Source organism: Micropterus dolomieu, linkage group LG22 (genome assembly GCF_021292245.1).
Source record: "Micropterus dolomieu isolate WLL.071019.BEF.003 ecotype Adirondacks linkage group LG22, ASM2129224v1, whole genome shotgun sequence".
Classification (NCBI taxonomy): domain Eukaryota; kingdom Metazoa; phylum Chordata; class Actinopteri; order Centrarchiformes; family Centrarchidae; genus Micropterus; species Micropterus dolomieu.
The window spans coordinates 3,583,770-3,604,139 of record NC_060171.1 but is presented as its reverse complement, the minus strand read 5'-3'; the positions used below and the strand labels follow the sequence as shown (position 1 = coordinate 3,604,139).

Sequence of the window (20,370 nt, the reverse complement as noted above, 5' to 3'; positions counted from 1 at the left end):
ACATTGGTTCAGTTTTAGATCATCAGGACATTTTGTCTGGTCCTCACTTCCTGTTACTGTTGAGGTAAGAATCATGTTCAGGTTAGAGGTCCGCATCAAATGGAGAAGCACCTCAGCCCCTTCACATTTACACTGCTGCTGGTGGCATCGAGACGCAGACGTCTTCTTTAGTCAGAAAACATTTAGCTGAGTTAAAACCCAAAGTTTCCTCTTACAGCTTCATCAGGGGCCAAACAGGAAGGACACGCTGAAAACCTCTTTATATACATTTTCAAACATCATACAACAACATTTTTATCAAAACAGTTGGTTTTGGGTTTAGTTCAGTGTATCAGTGCTTGTGTGTGTGTGTGTGTGTCGTACTTCTGGCAGCGTCCACACTTGATGAGGCTGTTGGCCTCTTTGACAGACGAGTCGTACATGAAGCCGGGATACGCCGTGTCACAGGGCAGCAGAGGCTCCACCTTCCTCTGCTTATGACCTGAGAGACACACACACACACACACACATTAATACACAGAGAGCAAAACAAATTCTTCCTCTATTTAATCTAAACTAAACTCATCAAGATAATAAACAACCGCTGAAATGTGCGTGAACAGTTTTCGTCATCTTTTTGTCTCTGTGAGGACGTTTCCTCTATAAATACAGACACACTTTACTCACTTGTATGATAACCAGCCTTGGCTGAGTGGATGAAGATGGATCACAGAGAACACACCCAGGTGATGATGATGGTGGTGAAGATGAGGATGGAGATGATAATGAAGACGAGGCCGGCATTTTGAAACAGAATGATTGTAAATGAAACAAAGCAGTGATAACATGAAAAACAAAAAAAAACAAAAACACCTGCCCGTCTGTCTGCTCTGACAGAGTCGACTCTTCTCTATTTGAATCTTTTAACATGTTTTTTATTCTGTCCTTTGTTCTGATCGGCTGCTCTCCTTTTTGATGTTTCAGTAAATGCATCATATCAGATTGTTTAAGTCTGTTTACGATCTGTGATGTTGATGGTTCACACATCTGACTGACCACAAAACAACAACAAACAAAAAGAACAACAAGAGGACTGAGGAAGAACAAATGTCCTGGGGGTTTACCTGCCAGCCAAAGGTGCATTCAAAGACACTTAAGAGTCCACAGTCATGCTTGCAGTTCTGTGAGGCTGCACGTGAGCACAGTTGCGTTTTGAGCTAAATGCTAACATGCTAATACTTTTCAGGTATAAAGTTTAACATGTTCACCATCTTAGTTTAGCGTGTTAGGATTCTAACATTTGCTAACTAGGAATAAACCCAAGGTAGAGCTGAGGCTGATGGGAATGTCATTAGTTTTGCAGGTATTTAGTCATAAATCAAAGTATTGGGTGCATTAAATTGTTGACTGGATGAAAATTCAGAGGATCACTGAAGTTGTCACAGTTCCTCCTGTGAGGAATGGGAGTGTCTGAAGCACATGTCCAGACAACCCTTCCCATAGTTCAACATCCAACAACACCCACAGAGCCACACAGCTGAACTGTGCGACATCATTCTGCAGCGAACAGACTTCAGTCTGATTTAAATTCAGTTTGATGATCATCAGAACTTCTTACCGTCCACAAAATAATCAGAGTGCCAGAGACCACAGAGATTAAAGTCCAGCAGGAACCTGACAGGAGACACAAACACACATTAACCAGAAATCTGTTTATGTCCTGAGGAACACGCAGCACTGTGCTGAATCTGCATCACATCCACGTCTCACAGCAGATCTTTACTTTTAATAGATATGAACTGTCAGTCAGTAAAAGTCTCTTTCTGTTCAGTGATCCAGAACTAATCTTAAGGAACCGTTATATATCCTCTTTTTCTCAGAGGTGGTTTGTCTTACATTAAGACTGTTTGATTTATGCTTATTAAAAAACATTAAATTCAGCACGCTGGCTCATTAATATTAAATATTTCCCCAGCACATATTTCACATCCATTTCAGGTTTGAGATGGGCACCGATCCAAACTCTCACAGCACCTTTAACACAGCTTGCACCTTTTTTCAAAGATTAGAGACTTTACTAAATGTACATAATGAGCAAATGACTGGACATTTTTAAATATACTGCATTTACTGGTTTGAGTCTCAGTTACAGAATTGCTGCAATGTTCAATAAGGACAAAGAGACTCCAGATCAGCACGAGCTCTGATTAATTCAGCTCTTATTTATTCCTTTAAAAACTTTGGAAATGTACATTTGTTCCTTGAATTAATAATAAAACACGTCATAAATCCTTCAGCTGCATCGCTGCAGGTGTGTCTCATGTCCCTGTAACATCCTGGATCCAAACCAGCCTGTTTATTTTTAGTTCCCGTCACTCTCCACTGATGAACTGATGAATAAACAGCAGCTGACACTTACATGAGTGCGTTGGAGAAGAACCATCTTATCAACGCCGCGATGACATAAAACGGCTGCAGGAGAAAAAGGAACAAGGAGTTAACAGAAGAACTGCTAAAAACATTACTGACAGATTATCACGCTTCAGCTGTAACTAACTCTAAAAGTAGGAACTAATAGAAGTACTCGATCACTGTGCAGCGGTGAGACTCACACTGAGCAGAGGTCGGGCGCTGCTGGCGTGATGATGACTGTTCTTACACATCGCCTGGTAGTCAAACAACGAGACTCTGCAAACAAACATTCAGATGAACTTCAGTGACATTTACAGAGAGAAAAGCTCATGGCGTGCTTCACACTTCCCCCAGATAGTAAGAGACTCTAATCTCAATTTACGTGTGTGCTTTAACAAGGTCATTAAATTCAAAACTACTTCAAATGTATTTTTATAAACCAACATTAGTTAAAGGGCCACATCATGCAACTTCCTGAGGAAGCTTTCTAAACACCTTCCTAACATATCTCCTCTTAACATATCTTATGAAGTACTTTTTATGTGCATCAGTCGTACTTTTTGAACATTCCCATCTTGATCAACGACGCCATGACAGACCCGTCCACCTCGCCAAAGAAACGACCGACCTGGAAAAGACAACGTGAACAAAGTTTGTTTGTTTGTTTGTTATTCTAGTTGAGCAACACAAACATAACACATCCATCCAGAAAGAGACACAGACAGCTGGAGAGACTGCATCATCAGTCACAACACAGATGATTACAAAACTAACATGTTAGATCATTGCGTTCTCTTATTTTCATCGTAGTACAGCTTCTCTACCAAAACCACTGACCCAAGGAAAAATTAAATTTAATTGTTGTTGTTTGGGTTAAGTTAGTTTTACAGTGATAATCAGAGTTGCTTCTCTCTTTATTCAACCAGACATCCTGTTCATTTTAGCCGTTTCCTGTTTGGGGACCCGTGTCCACCAGAGCGTTTTTTCCCACGCTGGACGCTGAGCATTTTTTTCTGGTCGCCGAGAGTTGAAAAAATGTTCTACTTTGGGAAAAACGCTGCGCTCGTCACTGTCACTTTTTACCCAGCTGTCCAATCACAGTAGAGGAGGGGCGTGACAAATACCACACCGTAGCAACGTTGACTATCCTGTAACCGGCTTCGTGGAACCTCAGCTCTTGGATTAAACGATGGTACAAAATGTCATGAACCCACATACGGTGAGTCCGTCCTCTCTCTCTACCTGCTTCAGCCTTCTCTTCATGCAGAGCAAGGACTCTACTCTGTGTTGGCATTTTTACATCCAGTAAAGTCAGGTGGAACTACTTGCAACAAATGTATAGCAACCAAAGCAGGCGGGAAAAAACACTGCGCCTCAAAAACGCCCGCTAGTGCTCAAAAGAGCAGCTGGCGTTTTCAGCTGGCAAAAGATTTCAGTTGACACAGAAGCTGTGGCAGCTGTTGCTACAATTAAAATAGAAATGATTGTTGCTTATTTAGTCAGAAATATTTAATGTTAAGGTCTGTACAGCTGCATAAATTGCATCGATGCTTGTTGACATTTCTGTGGTCATTTTTCTGTCATGGATTTATACAACCAGGGAAACAGTGAGCACAGCATCACGCCTGTTTGAACCGCTGAACACATCTGAGACTAGAGCGACGATTACGAGGTCTGGAAACAAGCTACGTCGTGCCTGTACACAGACGAAAAAAGAAAACCTGCGGTCACCAACGGTATCCGGAGCAGCAGACGCTGCACTGAAGTGGGAGGAATACACTGTTCTCCTTCTAAAACCACAAACTGTAGTTTTGTGTTTTCTGTTTCAGATTAAATAAACCAAATATAAGGTGTTGATTAGTGAGCTTTAGAAGTGCTGGGAGATGTTTTTTGAGCTGTTGACTAGGCTAACTGAGGCTAGCTGTTTCCTCCCTGCTTCTTTATGCTAAGCTAGGCTAAGCATATCCTGACTCCAGCCCCGTAGGTAACAAACAAACAAACATGAAATTGTAAATAAAGAATAAGCGCATTTATCTTCTAGTTTGCCCACATACATCTCACTAACCAGATTTCTTTTGTCTTTTTTTTTTTTTTTGGTCAATAATGTTTTGATCCTTATTTTGCTTCCCAGCTGCTGTGGCTGTGATTTAATTTTGTTCAACTCACCTCCAGTTTATACAGAGACAGAGTCATAAATTCAATTATCCTCAAGCAATTTTTTTTATTCCTGTAGGAAATGGTCTCTTGGAAGTCTCCCACAGTCTACTTCTTATAGAAAAGACTAACAACATAACAGATAGATATATAAAAAATAGAAAGGTCTGGTTATTGAGTAAAAATACAAGGAGGTTTCCTAAGGAATAAAACATGATTTGAAGTAATTTCTGTGTGTGTGTCTGCAGCGTGTCTGTCCTTTCTGGCCCTCAGCAGCAGAGTCTCTGAATTATTCAGAGCGTTTTGTCTCAGCTAGGTTCACGTTTACATCTGCTCTCTGCCCACACTTTATCTCCATCTGGAGAGGACTTTCCCAGCAGCCTCGGAGGACTCGCAGGTTTGCTGAGCGGTAGCTATCGGATACTGCTTACACCGAAACTTGACCCTCTGTTTATCTGACAGCAGCAGCAGCAGCAGAGGGTAAACATGCTGGAATAAACAAAAAGTAAGGGCAGTAAAAGTGCCAGAGTGAAACTCCTGCCAGGAGCTCTGCTGATGTACAGAAGGAACAAAACACAAGTTCAATTCTGCCTTCAGGCTGTAGAAGGCTTTCAACAGAAGCAGGGTATAATATATTGAAAGTACAACAGCTAGTAAAACATTAATAGATCAGAGATGGTCTAATCCCATTTTAGTCAAGCTAGCTCCAAGGATTGAAGGATGGAAACCTATTAGTCCTTCAGTCCAGCACTTTTGGTCCAGAGTAAAACAGCTCAACATCTATAAGACACATAAAATGTGGTTGAGACATCCATGAGGATGAATCCTAATATCTTTCATTCAACAGTTTCATTTGTTCAAAACTTTAGTTCATGACAAAGAACCTCAAAGACTAACAACCGATGAATTCCTGTCAGCTTCAAGCCTCATGTTACAGTTTACCATGGTAGCGTGAAAAACGTTTTAATGTCACACTGGTGCTAAATGTTCACTATACTAGTCTTAACTTTACCAGTCGAGCCTAAATACAGATGAGACTGATGAATGTTGATCCAAGTCTGAAAAGCTGAGTCTGCTATGATTTAGCATGTTAATGCATGTTACATGTCAGCATGCCAGACATTTTCTTGTCAGTGGTGTTCATTGCCGTTTGTTTTTCTTTTATTATCAATGATGGGCTGAAAAAGTCAAGATTTCACATTCTAACCATTTGGGCTTGAACATGTATGTTTGCATGCTAACCGGACAATAGCCTGCAGTCAAGGGCGTCACTTTGCGTTGGAAAGTGGGGGGGACACAACGGCGCAGATTAGCGGTGTGACAATACATATTTAACACTAATTAGAAATATATATTCAATGCTGAAATATATATGAGTGGGGGCTCCGGGGGTCCTCCCCCAAACGATTTTTTGCACCAATTACTTACAGAAAGGGACACACAAAATTCAGGTGGCAGGTGAAAATTCAAAATTTTAAAATTGAGGCTGACAAGGTCCAGATTAGAACGAGTTCAACCACGTCTGAGAACTGAGAGTCTGAGATGTTCTATGTATATGTCAATTTATTTTATGGTAGACATTTGTTTGTAGAAAAACAAAGGTTTACCACTAGGGGGCACCAAAGGTCAATAAGTTTTGTTTAGCATGCTAGCATTAGCTTTCAACTCAAAGCACAGCAGAACCTCTGTACAGCTGAGTCCGATATGTCCTAAAGTGGCCACCGTACTATGGATACAACCTTTTCATATATTAATTAGTAATAGTAAGACAGCTTCTTTTCTTCTCAGGGCAAACTTCAATTTCTACCCCACTCGTGGTACGAATCTAAGAATAGAGAAGTTATCTCTCAACTTTCTATCCATCCAGAAATTTAGTTTGTTGGTGTGTCATGAACGTTACAGCGCCTCAGTGCTGTTGTTAATTTCAAGACATTATTGGACATAATAGGTTGTGTTTTACAATCTAACCCTGAGGATGAACGGTGGATTCCTGCAGCAGCTTCTCAGACAGGATCATTGATCAAACAGGCAACACGACCAATAACAAGCCGTACCGTTTTTGCTCCGTCACCCTGCTCACTACACTTCCTCACTCTGACCCATTTCTTTTAGTCATCCGTGATTTAATTTCTCTACTGATTAAATATTTACAGTGCCCTGAAACGAACTACGAGCTACACCTTCATACCACGCTTTAACACCAGGGAGGATTCTGGTTGTTTCCACAAACTTCCTGTAAAGTCCAGAGCTCAGCAAAACATCGAGTAAGCACTTTATCACAATATCTGCTTAGTAAGGCCACTGGGAACGCAGCAGACATGCAAATAATGAAAAATGAGCTTCTACGGTAAATTATTCTTGCTTTAAAGTTACTCTACACCAGAATATTCTGCTGCTGTGGGTAGAAGCTGTAATTTCCTTTTAAATCATACTTTATTCAACAATGTCACACAAGTACTGCTAGTTTTGATGCATGACAAATCTCACCACAAAGATTTGTTTGTGTTAGAAGAACACAGAAAACTAAATTAAACAGAAATGCAGGTGATTAAGGTCTCCCCTCTGGCTCACATATTGGAGGTCGTTGGTTACTTTGTGTTTTTGCTCAGGTATTATCCATTTTCTGAAACTTGTAATTTAGTCATCGGAAAAACTGCACTGAACATCCAGTTTCAAAGGAAAAAAAGAGAAGGTGTTTCTGTTATTTCTCCTCCCCTCAGTGATATGTGGGGGGGCAATGATCAATGGGGTGGACAAAATAAAAGAAACACCTGTCAGGATAACGCAGTGCAATTCAACAGCACCACAAGCTACAAGCTCCAAAATTATCGTATAGTTGAATCAGTTGTTTGTAGTCTACAGTTGTTTTACACTTCTGGAAATGGCCATAAAACCACAACAACAAGCTTTGTATGATGTCCCCATTACAGAAATCAGCGTGGCAATATTATCGGCCAATGTGAACTAATTGCAATCATTAGCAGTATTTATTACAACCAATAAAAGACAATTAAAAAAAGAAACAGAGAGGCGGATCCTTCAGTCATGTTATGAGTGTTGTTGCTGAATAGTGTGTCCACCAGAGGGCGCTCTGCAACTCCCCTGTTGGCAACACACCTGTTTGGAAAGCCACAAATCCACAAAACACAGCAATCAGCTGTCGTGATCAGCTGTACTTTTGTTCGAAGTTCTATTTATAATATATGCATCGTGTCATGTTATCTTGGTGAGATCTCATAGCTACACATAACAAATGTTAGGATTAATCTTAGTTTATGTTACGTGTTTCTGTAAAGAAGACAAAAAGAATATCGGACGATGTATCGGAACATCGAATTTAAAAATCCTCCATTATCAAATTTTGTGCCGGTCTTGAAAATCCCAGATTAGTTGGGCTCCAGTCCCCTTAACATGTGAAACTGGGTTTACCTGCGTTGTGATTTTCAGAAGAAAACACTGAACTAGTTTACTTTAGAGTAAAGAAGTAAAATGTAAAGCTGAGGAAAATACAGGTCTCATTAACACCCATTTGGAAATTAATCTACCTGATCAGACAGTCCACTTGGATACACAACAAACAGGATCAGCTCCCTGTCCACAGCCTGGTCACATTTACACCCTATTACATAAGAGATAATTCCACAGCGTTGCTCTGTCAGCAGCTCATCATCAGATACTGATTACCAGACACATATACATTCATTCAGCAGCTCTGCACTCAAGCTGGAGATCCACAACAGCTAAGCCTCATCTAGCCTCAACAGAGCCGGCTGCTGTTGCGCATCTGGCAGCTTCGCGGCCACTGACACCGTCCTGTAACACAAACGCCGCAGGCTCGACTCCCGGTAGCCAACCCTAAACCACACAACAAGCTGAAGCTCTGGAGAGAGATTCCACAGCTGAAACATACGTAAACTTCCTCAGCAGGAGGAGGAGATATGGGGCATGAACTGGGTATGTGAGTTTATGGTAGCATAGCGGGCTCTGGATTAATCCTCAGTAATATGGCTCTTAACAGCCTGAGTTAATCCAGAGCTAACGAGCAGCTGTCAGAGGGACAGCAGGCTCACAGTCTGCACATCTCTACACAAAGCCACTTTAAAGGCCTTCAGTTATATCTGAAATGTATGGCAGCCCATTTTGGCCAGGAGAAAAAAAAACAGATAGAAAGTAAAATAAATATTCATTATATTTATGAACGAGAAATAAGAAACAATTGTGAGATACTAAATCTATAAGAGCAATGTCTGGGCCCGTTCTGTTTGTATCGTGCACAACCCGCTGAAGCACCAACAAAGCAAGTGATGAGGAAAACTGCACAACAACGCCCAATTTAAAAATTCATTCACTCATATCTTTTAGTCAAGGTAGAACTTTTTAGGACTTTAAACGGACGGATCCGACCGGCCATACATCCGGCAGCTCGCTGGATGAGGTCAGCAGGTGCAACAGCTGCTATGTTTCACTGCTAATGCACCACACACACACAGATTAAAAACCAAAACTATCCTCAAATACTCTGAGCCACCCAGATGTTGTTTATGAGCACATTAAATGATCCAAAGAGCTGCCATGAAGCTGAGAAACCTCCCGACCAAAACTCGTCCTGATTGTAAAAAGAATCAACTTCCCGACTCAGAGTAATTAAAAACAAGCAGGTCACAGTGTTCCCATTTAATTAACCGAGGACTTAAATCTGCAGCTCTTCTTCCAAATCTTACCATTCAGAATAATTATCCTCCTTCAAGACACAGTTTATGTTCATTTCAGTAATAAACTTTAAACATAATTTGGTTAGTTACATTATTGAAGGAGGGGCTATTTTGAAAACTCTTGAGCTGCTGAACATCTTCCTTTTCATTGCAAAAATTACCAGCAATATCCCCTTTCCCAACATGTTTAAACTTTTGATTTACTGAAAATGAATTTGGTGCTGTGGGCATCTTGACTCTTTATCTTGTTGAAGCATCCTTGAACACTCAGAGATTTAAATGCACTTCCTGCTCACAAGTGAAGTACCAAACAATGACTCTGACTCAAAAACATGAACGTGGACTGAAGGTTGACTGTGATGAATGGAAACCAAAGGCGGCCTTGAAGAAAAGTAATCAGTCTACTCAACAGTGACAAAATATTTGCTAAAATGACTTCTGTAAATCGTAGCGCAACACACATCAGCCGCACACACCCAACAAGTGACACAAAGAGAAGTATTATTCAACATACAGTAGCTGGAAAGTGAAAATCCAAGCGATAAATATGGTAAAACTTTTGCTTTTCTGGAGAGTTAGTCAGCTGATGTGTGTCAACCCAACATTAAACTGCTGCTCTGAGGGTTTAAAGAGAAACCAATGGGTGCAGGTTTGTGTAGCCTATAATGACTATTTACATTATTGTCTAATCAATTATTTATTCAGTCTATAAAATGTCTTCAAATTACTTCTTCTGTCTGACCAACAGCCCAAGATATTCAGTTTACAATGATATAAAACAGAGAACAGCAGGAACCAGACTGATGTGATTGCAAAAAACGTGATTTAACATTGAGCCATTTTTTTTACACTTTGATGGCCAAGGGGAAATTCGTTAGTTCTCGGCATTTAACTGATCCTAATTAGGAGTAGCGGGCAGCCATTGTGCAGCGTCGACTGAGCTTTGCTGCAAAAAGAAACCTTTCTGAATTTTAAAGATTGAAATAAAAAAAGAATCAACTACTTTCTAACTCCTGAAAACACCGGGAACACATGTGGGTTCAAAATCTTCTCAATCACAGTGTAAAAACTGGAGTGGTGAGGAGGCCAAGGTGAGATCTTACCTCGCTCCTCTCTTTGGACAGCAAGATGAAGCCGTTGTTGTCGACCAGGAAACAGTTCAGATCCTGAACAGGAAGCAGAAGGAGAAAGTGCGTATTTAAGGTTTTAGAGCATGAAGCACTGATGTTTGGTGCTGAGCAGGGCAGGGTTACTTACAGCACTTTCACAGCTGAGAGGACACACGCCTTCAATGTTTGAACACTGAGAGAGAGAAAGAGAAAAAGTGTAAGAGAGGAAGGGTCGAAGGTCATCAGGAGGATCACACATCTGCTCAATGCACACAAGAAGAAGGAGCGTATTTTACAAAGAGTAAGGCCTCCATAACAAAGTTGTGTTGATTCAAGAGTTTGAGAAATTTAAACTATTATATTATTCCATTACACAAAATAACTGTAAAAAATAAAGTTAGTTTCTAAATGTCTGCACAAAGACAATAAAGTCAATTAAGGTTATTTAAATTGAAGCAACCAGGATGTGATGCGTGTGAAAAATGTGCCTTTACTATTACAATGTGGTGTGACATGTTTTCATTACATTTGGTTTTTCAGATGGTTTCTTTCATCAACAAAGCTTAAAAATGAACTCTTAAAACACAACTTTCAGTTTAGCCCTAACATCGGCTGCCGTAAAGGACAATAAATAACGCAAGCTTTAAATGAATACTCAGTGTTTACTTACGTCTGTGTCGCTGGGCTGGAAGCAACAAGAGTCGAGGAGGGAAAAAGAAAAAACAGTAAAAGATAATTATCAATAAACTACAAACTAATAAAACAACATTTCTTATCGTGCAGTAGAATCACAACAGAAGCAAAGTTTAACTATTTGTTTTCACTTAAGAAATAAAACACATTTTGTGAAAGTAGGATTCCTCCTTGACAATTCAAACTTAATTTGCAGGCTATTTAAATAAAAAATAAGAAAATAAAAACAGGTAAAAAGATTACTGTTAAAATCCAAATGGAGCCCATCACACAGTCTTTTCGGTTTGGTGCTGTTTTACAGTCAAGGCACATAACTTAGCTAGCTTTAAAGATTTAACCTGGTTAAATCTCACAGAAATGTTCAGCTTTTATAAAATGTGGTTGTTTTTCAAAATAGATGGATCTGTATTAAATGCCCTCCGACAGCTTCGGTTTCCTCACATAGTGAACAAATGCACCAGGCCACAAATCCAGATAAATATACTTAAATTCTGTTTTAGGACGAAGCAAACAGACCTTGTATCTCCAGAATACAAACTGCTCCGCAGCCGAGAGAAGTATCAATGGGAGAAACATTATATAAACTGTAAATCAGCGGCGACAGGATGTAAATGTGGTCTGTGCACGAGCTAATGTCAGCAGTGAAGTAGTCCTGTGAATATATTAAAGCAGCCGGTCGCAGCTGTCAGCTCTCATTAATAACGTTATCTGCACCATCAACCTCTACAGGACATCTGCACACATTCGGCCGCAGCTCTGCTTCACTGAACTGCAGGAGACGTTCACAAGGTCACAGACCTGTAGAGTGTGAATGTCGTCTGCCTCGTGTCATTTCTGGGGACAAATTTAAAACCCCGAGAGGCTGCGGAGCTAATTACACAACAGAAAACAAAAATGGAGAGACAAGTTGCCTTTTATTAGATCCTGACCACTCGATGGCTGAAAATAAAAACAAGTACAGTTTGTCCTGAGGAGGGCGCCAGAGGAAAGCTCAAGTTGGTACCCAAACATAAAGTGTTTTTCCTCTGTACGGTGGTTATTTTAGGACATCTCACACTCACACAGTAATTACAATAAAATCTAGTTGTTATGATTTGTAGATTAAATGGAATTAATTTGTTTTAATTTCATTTAATTTATTGTTTATTTGAAAAGGGACAATGTACATCAATAAACATTCAAAACAAATGTAAATGTACCCAAGTTAGCCACAGGCTAGTTTTCATCGGCAGTCCCTTGACATCCTAAAATAATAAACTAATATAATACAATAAAATACATTTAACAATAGTTAAAAATTACACTGGGTTGTAATAAAAGGGTGTATTTGCAAAAGGTGCAGTAAATCTGTGTGGATGGTAAAGTTTAACTTGAAACACAAATTTGTGCCCTCGACAGTCCTGACAATGTTGAACTTTGAAGGGATCAAGAGCCATAGACTCCAAAATAGAAGACAAAAGGGGTCTGCAGTCCGACGTGAGACAGGCGCATGCTAGCCCACTTTCACTGTGGCTGGCCTGCAAGTTACCAATCAACACGGCAGCCGCAGTAGCTCACCTGCTATCCTCGGCAGTCATTACATTACAGAACTTCCAACACCGGCTTTAGTTTCAACGCTGTTCCACTTCCTAGTTTAATTTAACACTATGCTGGACTGAACAACTGGGCCTATTGGATGTTAACATACTAACATTTAGCACGTGTGACATGTTCGCTTGTTCTTAGTTCAGCTACCATGGATTTTTTTTTTATAGTGGGAACCTATTTATCTAGAATTACACTGTTGATTAAGTCACTCATTATCTCAGCTTTACCTTCATTGACAAAATTAGGAACGAGGCCACTTAAATAGTTGAAAACTTACTTGTGAACATGAGAGCAAATTGAAGAAACACTCATCTTTACTTTAAAAGGTCAAACCAAGTTGTTTTAACATCCTAATGGGATTTTATTCTGTGCACATTCCACTTTAATCTTAATATGAAAAGTCTAAAGGATTTATGCATATAATTAATGGGCTCTGTTCCCTAATGAAGTGAAGTAAAATTGAAAACATGACCTCTGAAACCAAAGGATTATTTCTGGCCAGTCACGCAGCAAAAATGACGTTTGTCCTTGAGAGCAACACAGTTAATACAGTAGTAACAGCTTCCTTGATCTGGCTCTCTGCTCCCTCAATGGTCTGCACTGTCAGAGCTTTCCAAAGATTTTATCAGAAATGTTCTACCTCAGACTTGTGCAGTGATCCACTGTTTAGCATCAAGTGTTGCCCATAAAGAAGAGTTTAACCATCAGGTTTCTTCAACTTACACTCAGGGGCAAAAATCAGCCTTTAAACTCAAAAGAAATAACGATTTCATACTTAGCGTGATAATTATCGATAGACAGATAGGAAACTTTTTATCGTGATTACATTTTTGGCCGTATCGTCCAGCCCTAGTGTGACACTGTGGCTAGAAAAGCTAAAGCAAAGTCACTCGCTTTATTCAAAATAATGTCATAACCTGTGGTCATAACCATGTACCGTTTGGTTTTACAGTTTTGCAATTCAGTCACGTGACGTGCGCAGTGACCTGGAGGGCAAAACAACCTAGCGGCTCACACCACGATTCCCCCGTAGAGACGCCGCAAAAGCATCTAATTTTATTTGGATCACCTTTCAACTTAAGAAAAAGAAAGATATGAACACAAACTGCAAGTGTATCCGATCCATCTAACGTTACAGCATTCGCTGCCGCATTTCTACAGTGAAAAACCGCCAGGTCCCTGCCGCCGCTCGCCTGCGGTATGTTTACGTTTACCTCGTGGGGAATCCCTCACCTAACACATCCCAAGGTTGTCTCCCCCTCAATTAGTACATCCGAAAGCGCAAAAAACATCCAGCATTTCCAGCAACTCAAAGTTACAGTGCACCACTTGTATATTGGTCGGCAGGCAGCGGAAAAATAAGGTCTTTTTTGCCCTCCAAGGGAGCGTTTTCATTGGAATGTGACGTCACATGAGAACTATGAATAGGTGCGGCCACAGATCCACGGATCTGCAGAAGTCAATTCACTACAGAATCTTCTGCTGTTCTACTCAAAATACTGACTGAGCACTTCAACACAACAATGTCATCTAGGAACAAAGTTTATGCTCCCAGTTTATTTTACTGTAGGTAAAACTGCAGAAACTTAAAGGTCCCCTGTGGATTTTTTTCACAAATAGCAGCGCTATGGAGCAATATTTTTGAGAGTGAGTCCCTGGTTTGTTAGTTCTTGTGCACACATGAGGATGCACACGTGCGCATTTGCTCTTTTTTTTTAATCATGAAAGAAATTTATCCACCATATTTGTTAGACCTGAGATCTGAGAGTTTTGATTAAAAAAAAAAAATAGAACAGACACTTTATTTGTTAACCGGAAACAGGCTGGTGTCATCGTGGTCAAGTTAAAAGCTTAGGGTTGAAGGGGGTGAAATTTGATATCAATCAAACACAAGTCAATGAAATGTCCCCAAAAATGGCATCAGCCAACATGTGTGAGAGTGAGCCCTCCGGTCACCTGCTTGGCGATGGCCCAGAACTTCTTTTCCAGCCAATCCAAGGACATCTGCACCCCGACAGCTAAAAATAGAAAACACACACACACGTATTAAAGACAGACGCAGGACAAGATGGACTCTGCAGATGCGGCTTTGAACAGTTTGGTGTATTTGTGGAGGAAAGGATGAAGACAGGAAATCAATTCGACCCCTGGGTTCACCTCTGACGCTAATGAAATGATGTAAACACTGACGAGCCTGATGGTGTGTGTGCTCCCAGCAGACTGTGTAATGATGCCCTCAGCCCCTCAATAATGCAGCAGCTTTATAACTGAGTATCAAAGTGAAGTACACAGCGAGCATTCAGGAGCAAGTTGGATGGTGAAGAATCTGTGTGAAGTCAGATATAAGTCAGATATGTGCCTAGAGGAGTCGCACGTCATGTAGCTTGTTTTCAGACGTCACTCACTAACAACTGTACAATCATGGCAACTCTGTACAAAAAGACGTTGGAGGGTCGTGTCTGTGTGAGGTATCAAATAAACAGTGCATTAATCTGCTTTAATATAAACTGCTAATGTTAGCGTGCCTGCGGGACTGGAGCATTTTATTAGCAACTTGCATAATTATGTAGGATTACAGGTTACATAAGTGCTGCTTTATCAGAGTTTAGCCTAATGTTAGCATCTGTGTTTGTCTATATTTAACTTGTGAAAGTAAAAAAAAAAAATCCTACAATGAAGGTTAAATAGAATATTTGTTATTCTACAGTTGGCATCCAAATGGGGTAACTATAATGATAAGGTTGACTAGCTTTACCCTGCAGTACAAGAGCAGTGCTGCTCCTTTATTCCCACATTTCTCGGCATTTGCGATGCTTGCCACAGTTATCCAAGTAACGTTAGAGCGATCAAAGGAACTATAACTGATTTAATGAGCCATTTGCAGTTTCAATGTACCGGCCGTGTGTACTTAAGACTTGCATGGCTTAATCTTTGAGACAAGCATATCATCAGCTGATGAGGATGCCGACTATTTGCCTAGGAGGACCTGTAGCATTAGTGCGTATTTAGAACACCCTTTTCAGATTTCTCATTTTCAGTCAGCAAGTGACATTAAGAAGTCAGCTGGCGACGACGTTTCCAACCAGTTAATAATGTTTTTTACATGTAAAAAATTGTTATTGCTGATGGTCGCCGACCAAAATGAGAAGCTTCTTTTGTGTGCCACTGTTTTAAGTTAAGGACTCAATGTTTGAATAATTACAAAATGACCGTGAATGTGTCATTGTAAACTGTGCAAGAACGCAAAGTGACCGTAATTAAGTAGGGACGGGGCTTAGTGAGGGGTCACTTAAACAGCTACAAAGACAAAGCAAGAGAAGCAATAACCCAAATGCTGTTCTTTTTAGTGCCTTATAACTGAACTACTGTAGTTAATCTGATCAGCATCTCCATATGCCAAAACCTGTGAGGCGGATGGATTATCTCAGCAAAGGAGAAGTGCTCACTGACCCAGATTTGTGAACAATATTTGAGAGAAATAGGGCTTTTGTGTACATTGAGAAAGTCTTAGATCTTTGAGTTCAGCTCATGATGAATGGGGGCAAAAACAAAAGTGTTGCATTTCTAATTTTGTTCAGTGCATTTCATCACTGAAGATTTCTTAAAAATACTATGAAAATATCGTCTGGTCTGGTCTGGTGCGTCGTCACATCCTATAGGCATCATGTTTAGCTATGTGACGATACACTTAGCTCACGAGATGAGACGATATTTTATTACTATTTAAGAAATCTTCAATGATGCCTGTAAATGTGGTGGATGGTGAGGGATTTGGTACCAGAGGCGTCAAATAATACTACGCTGGTGGGTGGATTAGAGCCAATAAACTGGACTGCTGATATTGTATTATCGCAGATATAAAATTATCAGCATAATTAAGAAAATAAAATAAAATAAGAAAGTCCCCATTACATAGTTTGTCCACCAGAGATCGCTGACAAGTTTTCCAATGAAACAGGTCCTGTCCAGAATGTATTTTGGTCACTTTATTGTTAAAAATATATATATTTTTATGTCATTTGTTTATGTTAAAGATCAATATTGGCCTCTATAGTGCGGATATTTTGGGTGTTTCTTGCTACCACCTGATTGGCACATTAACTTAATTAATTAACTTGCTTATTATTTAATTAAAGTCATTACCAGGGCAATGAAAAACACAGTGTGCCTGCTGAGATCCGGTCCGATCCGGTGGCCCCGTCCGCAGCAGCCCTCCGCCTGTCACTTGCTTGACTGCAGCGTTAGAGGACCAGCGTTTCCACTCAGACCAACAAAATAAGTGTTTTTTGTCACTTCTATAATGAAAACTCTTCCTCACACAGGCAGCTCACAGTCTCACACCCAGATGAGTGATTCGAGGCGACACATCGAGCCTCCTGTGAACTGGTATTATTGGAAAAGCAGAGCAGCTGTAAAATATCTTGTTTGTGGTAATTTCTGGATATTGAGCTTTTTGTTATTGAGCATTTTCACAGACAGCGGATTCTCCTCTGATGCTGCAGTACAGAAAATAAAAACTGCTGGTAAATTCAGGTGTGACCAAGTCAAGGATATTAACTTTGCTTCCTTGATGTCATTTTAAGAGACATCTCATTTTGATTGAAATATTTTATCAAAACCGGAAATATTAACTTTTCTTTATTGGCATGCAAAACGATTTGTTTATTCCTCCAAGATTTGCCCGAACTTGTGATCTAAACCCCGCGAGAAACTGGAAACTCTCTTGTTTAACAGTGAACAGTGATTAATCTCCTTATACTGTTCAGCTTTTACCTTGAGCTCCTTATCTGACATATCAGAAAATTTACAACATTTAACAGCTATCCTGTTGTGTTGCTGGTCAGAGATGCAGATTCAAGTTCTACCTGAACTTAAATTGTATTGTCCCCAATTGGAAATAAGCCAGTCTAATTATTGGTAATGCCTTAGAGCTCCAGCAAGGAGAACTGCATTTGTCTCCCTCAATGAAGTATTGGTTTCTTTGTACCTCCTCCCATTATTCCCTCTTTTTAATTCAATTATCATGCAGCAAGCACCCTCAACTTGTATTAGAATTTAAGTAATACTTGTTTAAAGCAACGTTATACGAGAACTTCATTAGGCCTCCATTATGGTCTCATTTGTGCTCTGATAAGCAGTAAACTCCTTTAATTCAGTGCCTCATACTGTTGTTTTCCAATATATAAGTTACTATAGCCGACCTGTGTGAGCGCGGAGTAGAATGGAAAAACAATGAGTTACCGAGCTAGCTTCTTATTGGTTGAAGATCCATAGTTAGTGGCGTGTGACGAAGTGCCGCAAAGCATTACACTCCTCTCCAGGGAGATCGCACCCGCTCCACCCAAACTACATTAAAGAGGCTTCATTTTCCCCATTACAAGGCACTGTACCATCAAAATTGTCTGGAAGCTGCTATTTTAGGGTAAGATAGTTGCATGAACTGAACGATCCAAGTTAGTGAGAAATCCCTGTTTGCGCGACGGAGAGCTGAACAGTCATTTAAGCGAGTCAAGTTTTGAACTGGGACACGTTTACAAGCTCAGAGTGAAGCAGGAGGGTTGTAGCGGAGGGAAGAAATGTGATGCTGCATTTGTGTTCAGAGCGAGTTGTGACCTTTGGCTGCTTTAAACCTCTTAAGGCATCACGCTCCTTCATTCTTTTAAAATAGCCTCTCTGCAGACTCAGTGGTCTGCGGCTTTGCTCTGCTGTTTGATTTCATTTCTGTTTTTTTCCCCCCTTCTCCTTTCCTGTCAGCAGCGTCCTTATCGCCGCCCTTCAGCGCTGCAGCTGCACTGTTTCTGCTGCAGTCTGCACTCTCAACAGAGTCTCCAGGCCGGGACAAAACACATCCGACACATTTATTCTACTTTCTACCGTCAATAACTCGCAGATATTTCACACGCTCTCAGGAAATGTGTCTTTTTATGGACACGAGGAGCACATTATGACAAAATGAGAGGATCTGCAGCTGCGTTTTTATTCTTACACATGTGCACTTTATTTTACTAGTCGACAACTTCTCCTGTGTAATGTCACTGTGTATCGAGGGTTATGCTGCAAACCCGAGTGCACCACTGAGAACATTAAAATTTTATGGTCCAATTTCCGACCAGCACTGTTTATATAACATATCACATGAGCTCCTGTTGGACGCCTTCGGACTGTATAATTCTCATTGTCTCCGTTGTTAATTGCAGTTAACAGCAAAAGCTGCTACAAAATCTGCTGCAACCGGTCAATTTCACCACTGTGATCAAGACATTTTCATCTAGTTTTGTCTCATCTGAAGCTTTTGTACTGACAATGTAGTAATGGCAACACACACAGACTGATCTATAGCATTTTACACCAAAATTAGCGCTTATAGATAAATATTAACCTTTTGTTTGTTTGTGTACACGAGCTGTAGTCAGGTTGTGTTTAGCTTAGCTTAGCATAAAAACTGGAAGCAGGGGGGGGACAGTTTGTCTGTTGCTGTTCGAAGTGCAGCTTATATGTGCGTCTTAAATACATTGATATAGCAATCGACTCGTTTCACATTGCCAGGAGATGGTTTTGGCTTTTCTGTTTTATTCTGATGTCTCAAACAGGTCGTTTAACAGGGTTAGTAAACAGCAGAAAGCAGCACGGAGGCCAGTGACCCATAGACCCATGGACTGTTGGTCTAGCATGCTAATAATTCATAAACATATAGTTTTAATACACAAGGTTCTGGTAAAAATAAATAAATAAAAATTAACACAAAATGGGTTTAGACATAAGATTAAATAGTCAAATAATCTTCACAGTTATGATTAGTTTAAGTTCAAAGATGTTAGTTAAGTGTTGCTAAAAGAATAGTTTAGCATTTTTTTTCTTATTTACACTTCTAATACTATTTGGTTTCTTTCAACAAGTGAGGTGAGAAGATAAACAAACTATCAACCTCACCTTATGTCTTTTTGTGTTACGTACAGAGATGGAGTCAAGATGTGGTTAGCTTAGCTTAGCATAAACAGTGGAAGCAGGGGGAAACAGCTAGTCTGTCGCTAAAGTTTAAAATTACACCTACACCTCACTAATTAAAAACAACAATTTGTAGAACTATTCCTTTATAAGAGTACTACTCCACCGATTCTGCATTTCACTGCTATATCACGGTCAGGCTCGTGATGGACAGCTTTTAAGGTTAAAGGATCAAAATAGATTTTTTATTCCACACATTCTTCTTCTTCCATGTCAAAACCTGCCGCCTACTGTACATTACCCATAATGCAGCTCGACCGGAGACAGTTTAGTCTGACATTTGGGTGTGTTATGGAGCATCTAGCCTTCAACTGTTGCAATAGAAATGCTGTTTGTTAACTAATGCCAAAATACTAACAATACAAACTAATGATTAAAAAAAAAGATTTTCAATTGAAGGACCTCTCTGTGTCACTTTATCCTTCTGTCTCACACTTTTAATCAATTTAATTCACTTTTGTAGACTTTAATGGAATTGATATTATGAAAACAATATTGCCAGAGTGTCTAAAAAGAATGGAGAGATCTAGTAAACACATTTAAACAATTAAATATCCTGATGAACAGTGATCGAAACAGTATGAAAGTAAAATCAAATCGATTATAGTGATGGTTGCGGAGGATTAAATCAAGTTAAGGATTATTATGGATTTTCTGTTTGTTCCCTCAGTTACATATTGTGTCAGAATATCCTGCCTGTCCATCTACATTTATCTAGT

General features: G+C 39.9%; 1 protein-coding gene across 6 annotated transcripts in view; it reads right to left on the bottom strand.

Moving 5' to 3' along the window:
• Nucleotides 1–20,370, bottom strand: part of LOC123961804 (voltage-dependent calcium channel subunit alpha-2/delta-4-like) — a 160,933-nt gene that overhangs the window by 9,247 nt on the left and 131,316 nt on the right. For all 6 annotated transcript variants that reach the window (XM_046037511.1, XM_046037513.1, XM_046037517.1 and 3 more), the window contains 10 exons: nucleotides 14,603–14,664; nucleotides 11,037–11,051; nucleotides 10,515–10,559; nucleotides 10,361–10,423; nucleotides 2,949–3,019; nucleotides 2,592–2,667; nucleotides 2,399–2,451; nucleotides 1,598–1,653; nucleotides 667–687; nucleotides 364–481 (listed from right to left, as the gene is read on the bottom strand). In XM_046037511.1, the coding sequence (XP_045893467.1) occupies nucleotides 364–481; nucleotides 667–687; nucleotides 1,598–1,653; nucleotides 2,399–2,451; nucleotides 2,592–2,667; nucleotides 2,949–3,019; nucleotides 10,361–10,423; nucleotides 10,515–10,559; nucleotides 11,037–11,051; nucleotides 14,603–14,664 (580 nt within the window). The remainder of the gene's footprint in view (nucleotides 1–363; nucleotides 482–666; nucleotides 688–1,597; nucleotides 1,654–2,398; nucleotides 2,452–2,591; nucleotides 2,668–2,948; nucleotides 3,020–10,360; nucleotides 10,424–10,514; nucleotides 10,560–11,036; nucleotides 11,052–14,602; nucleotides 14,665–20,370) is intronic.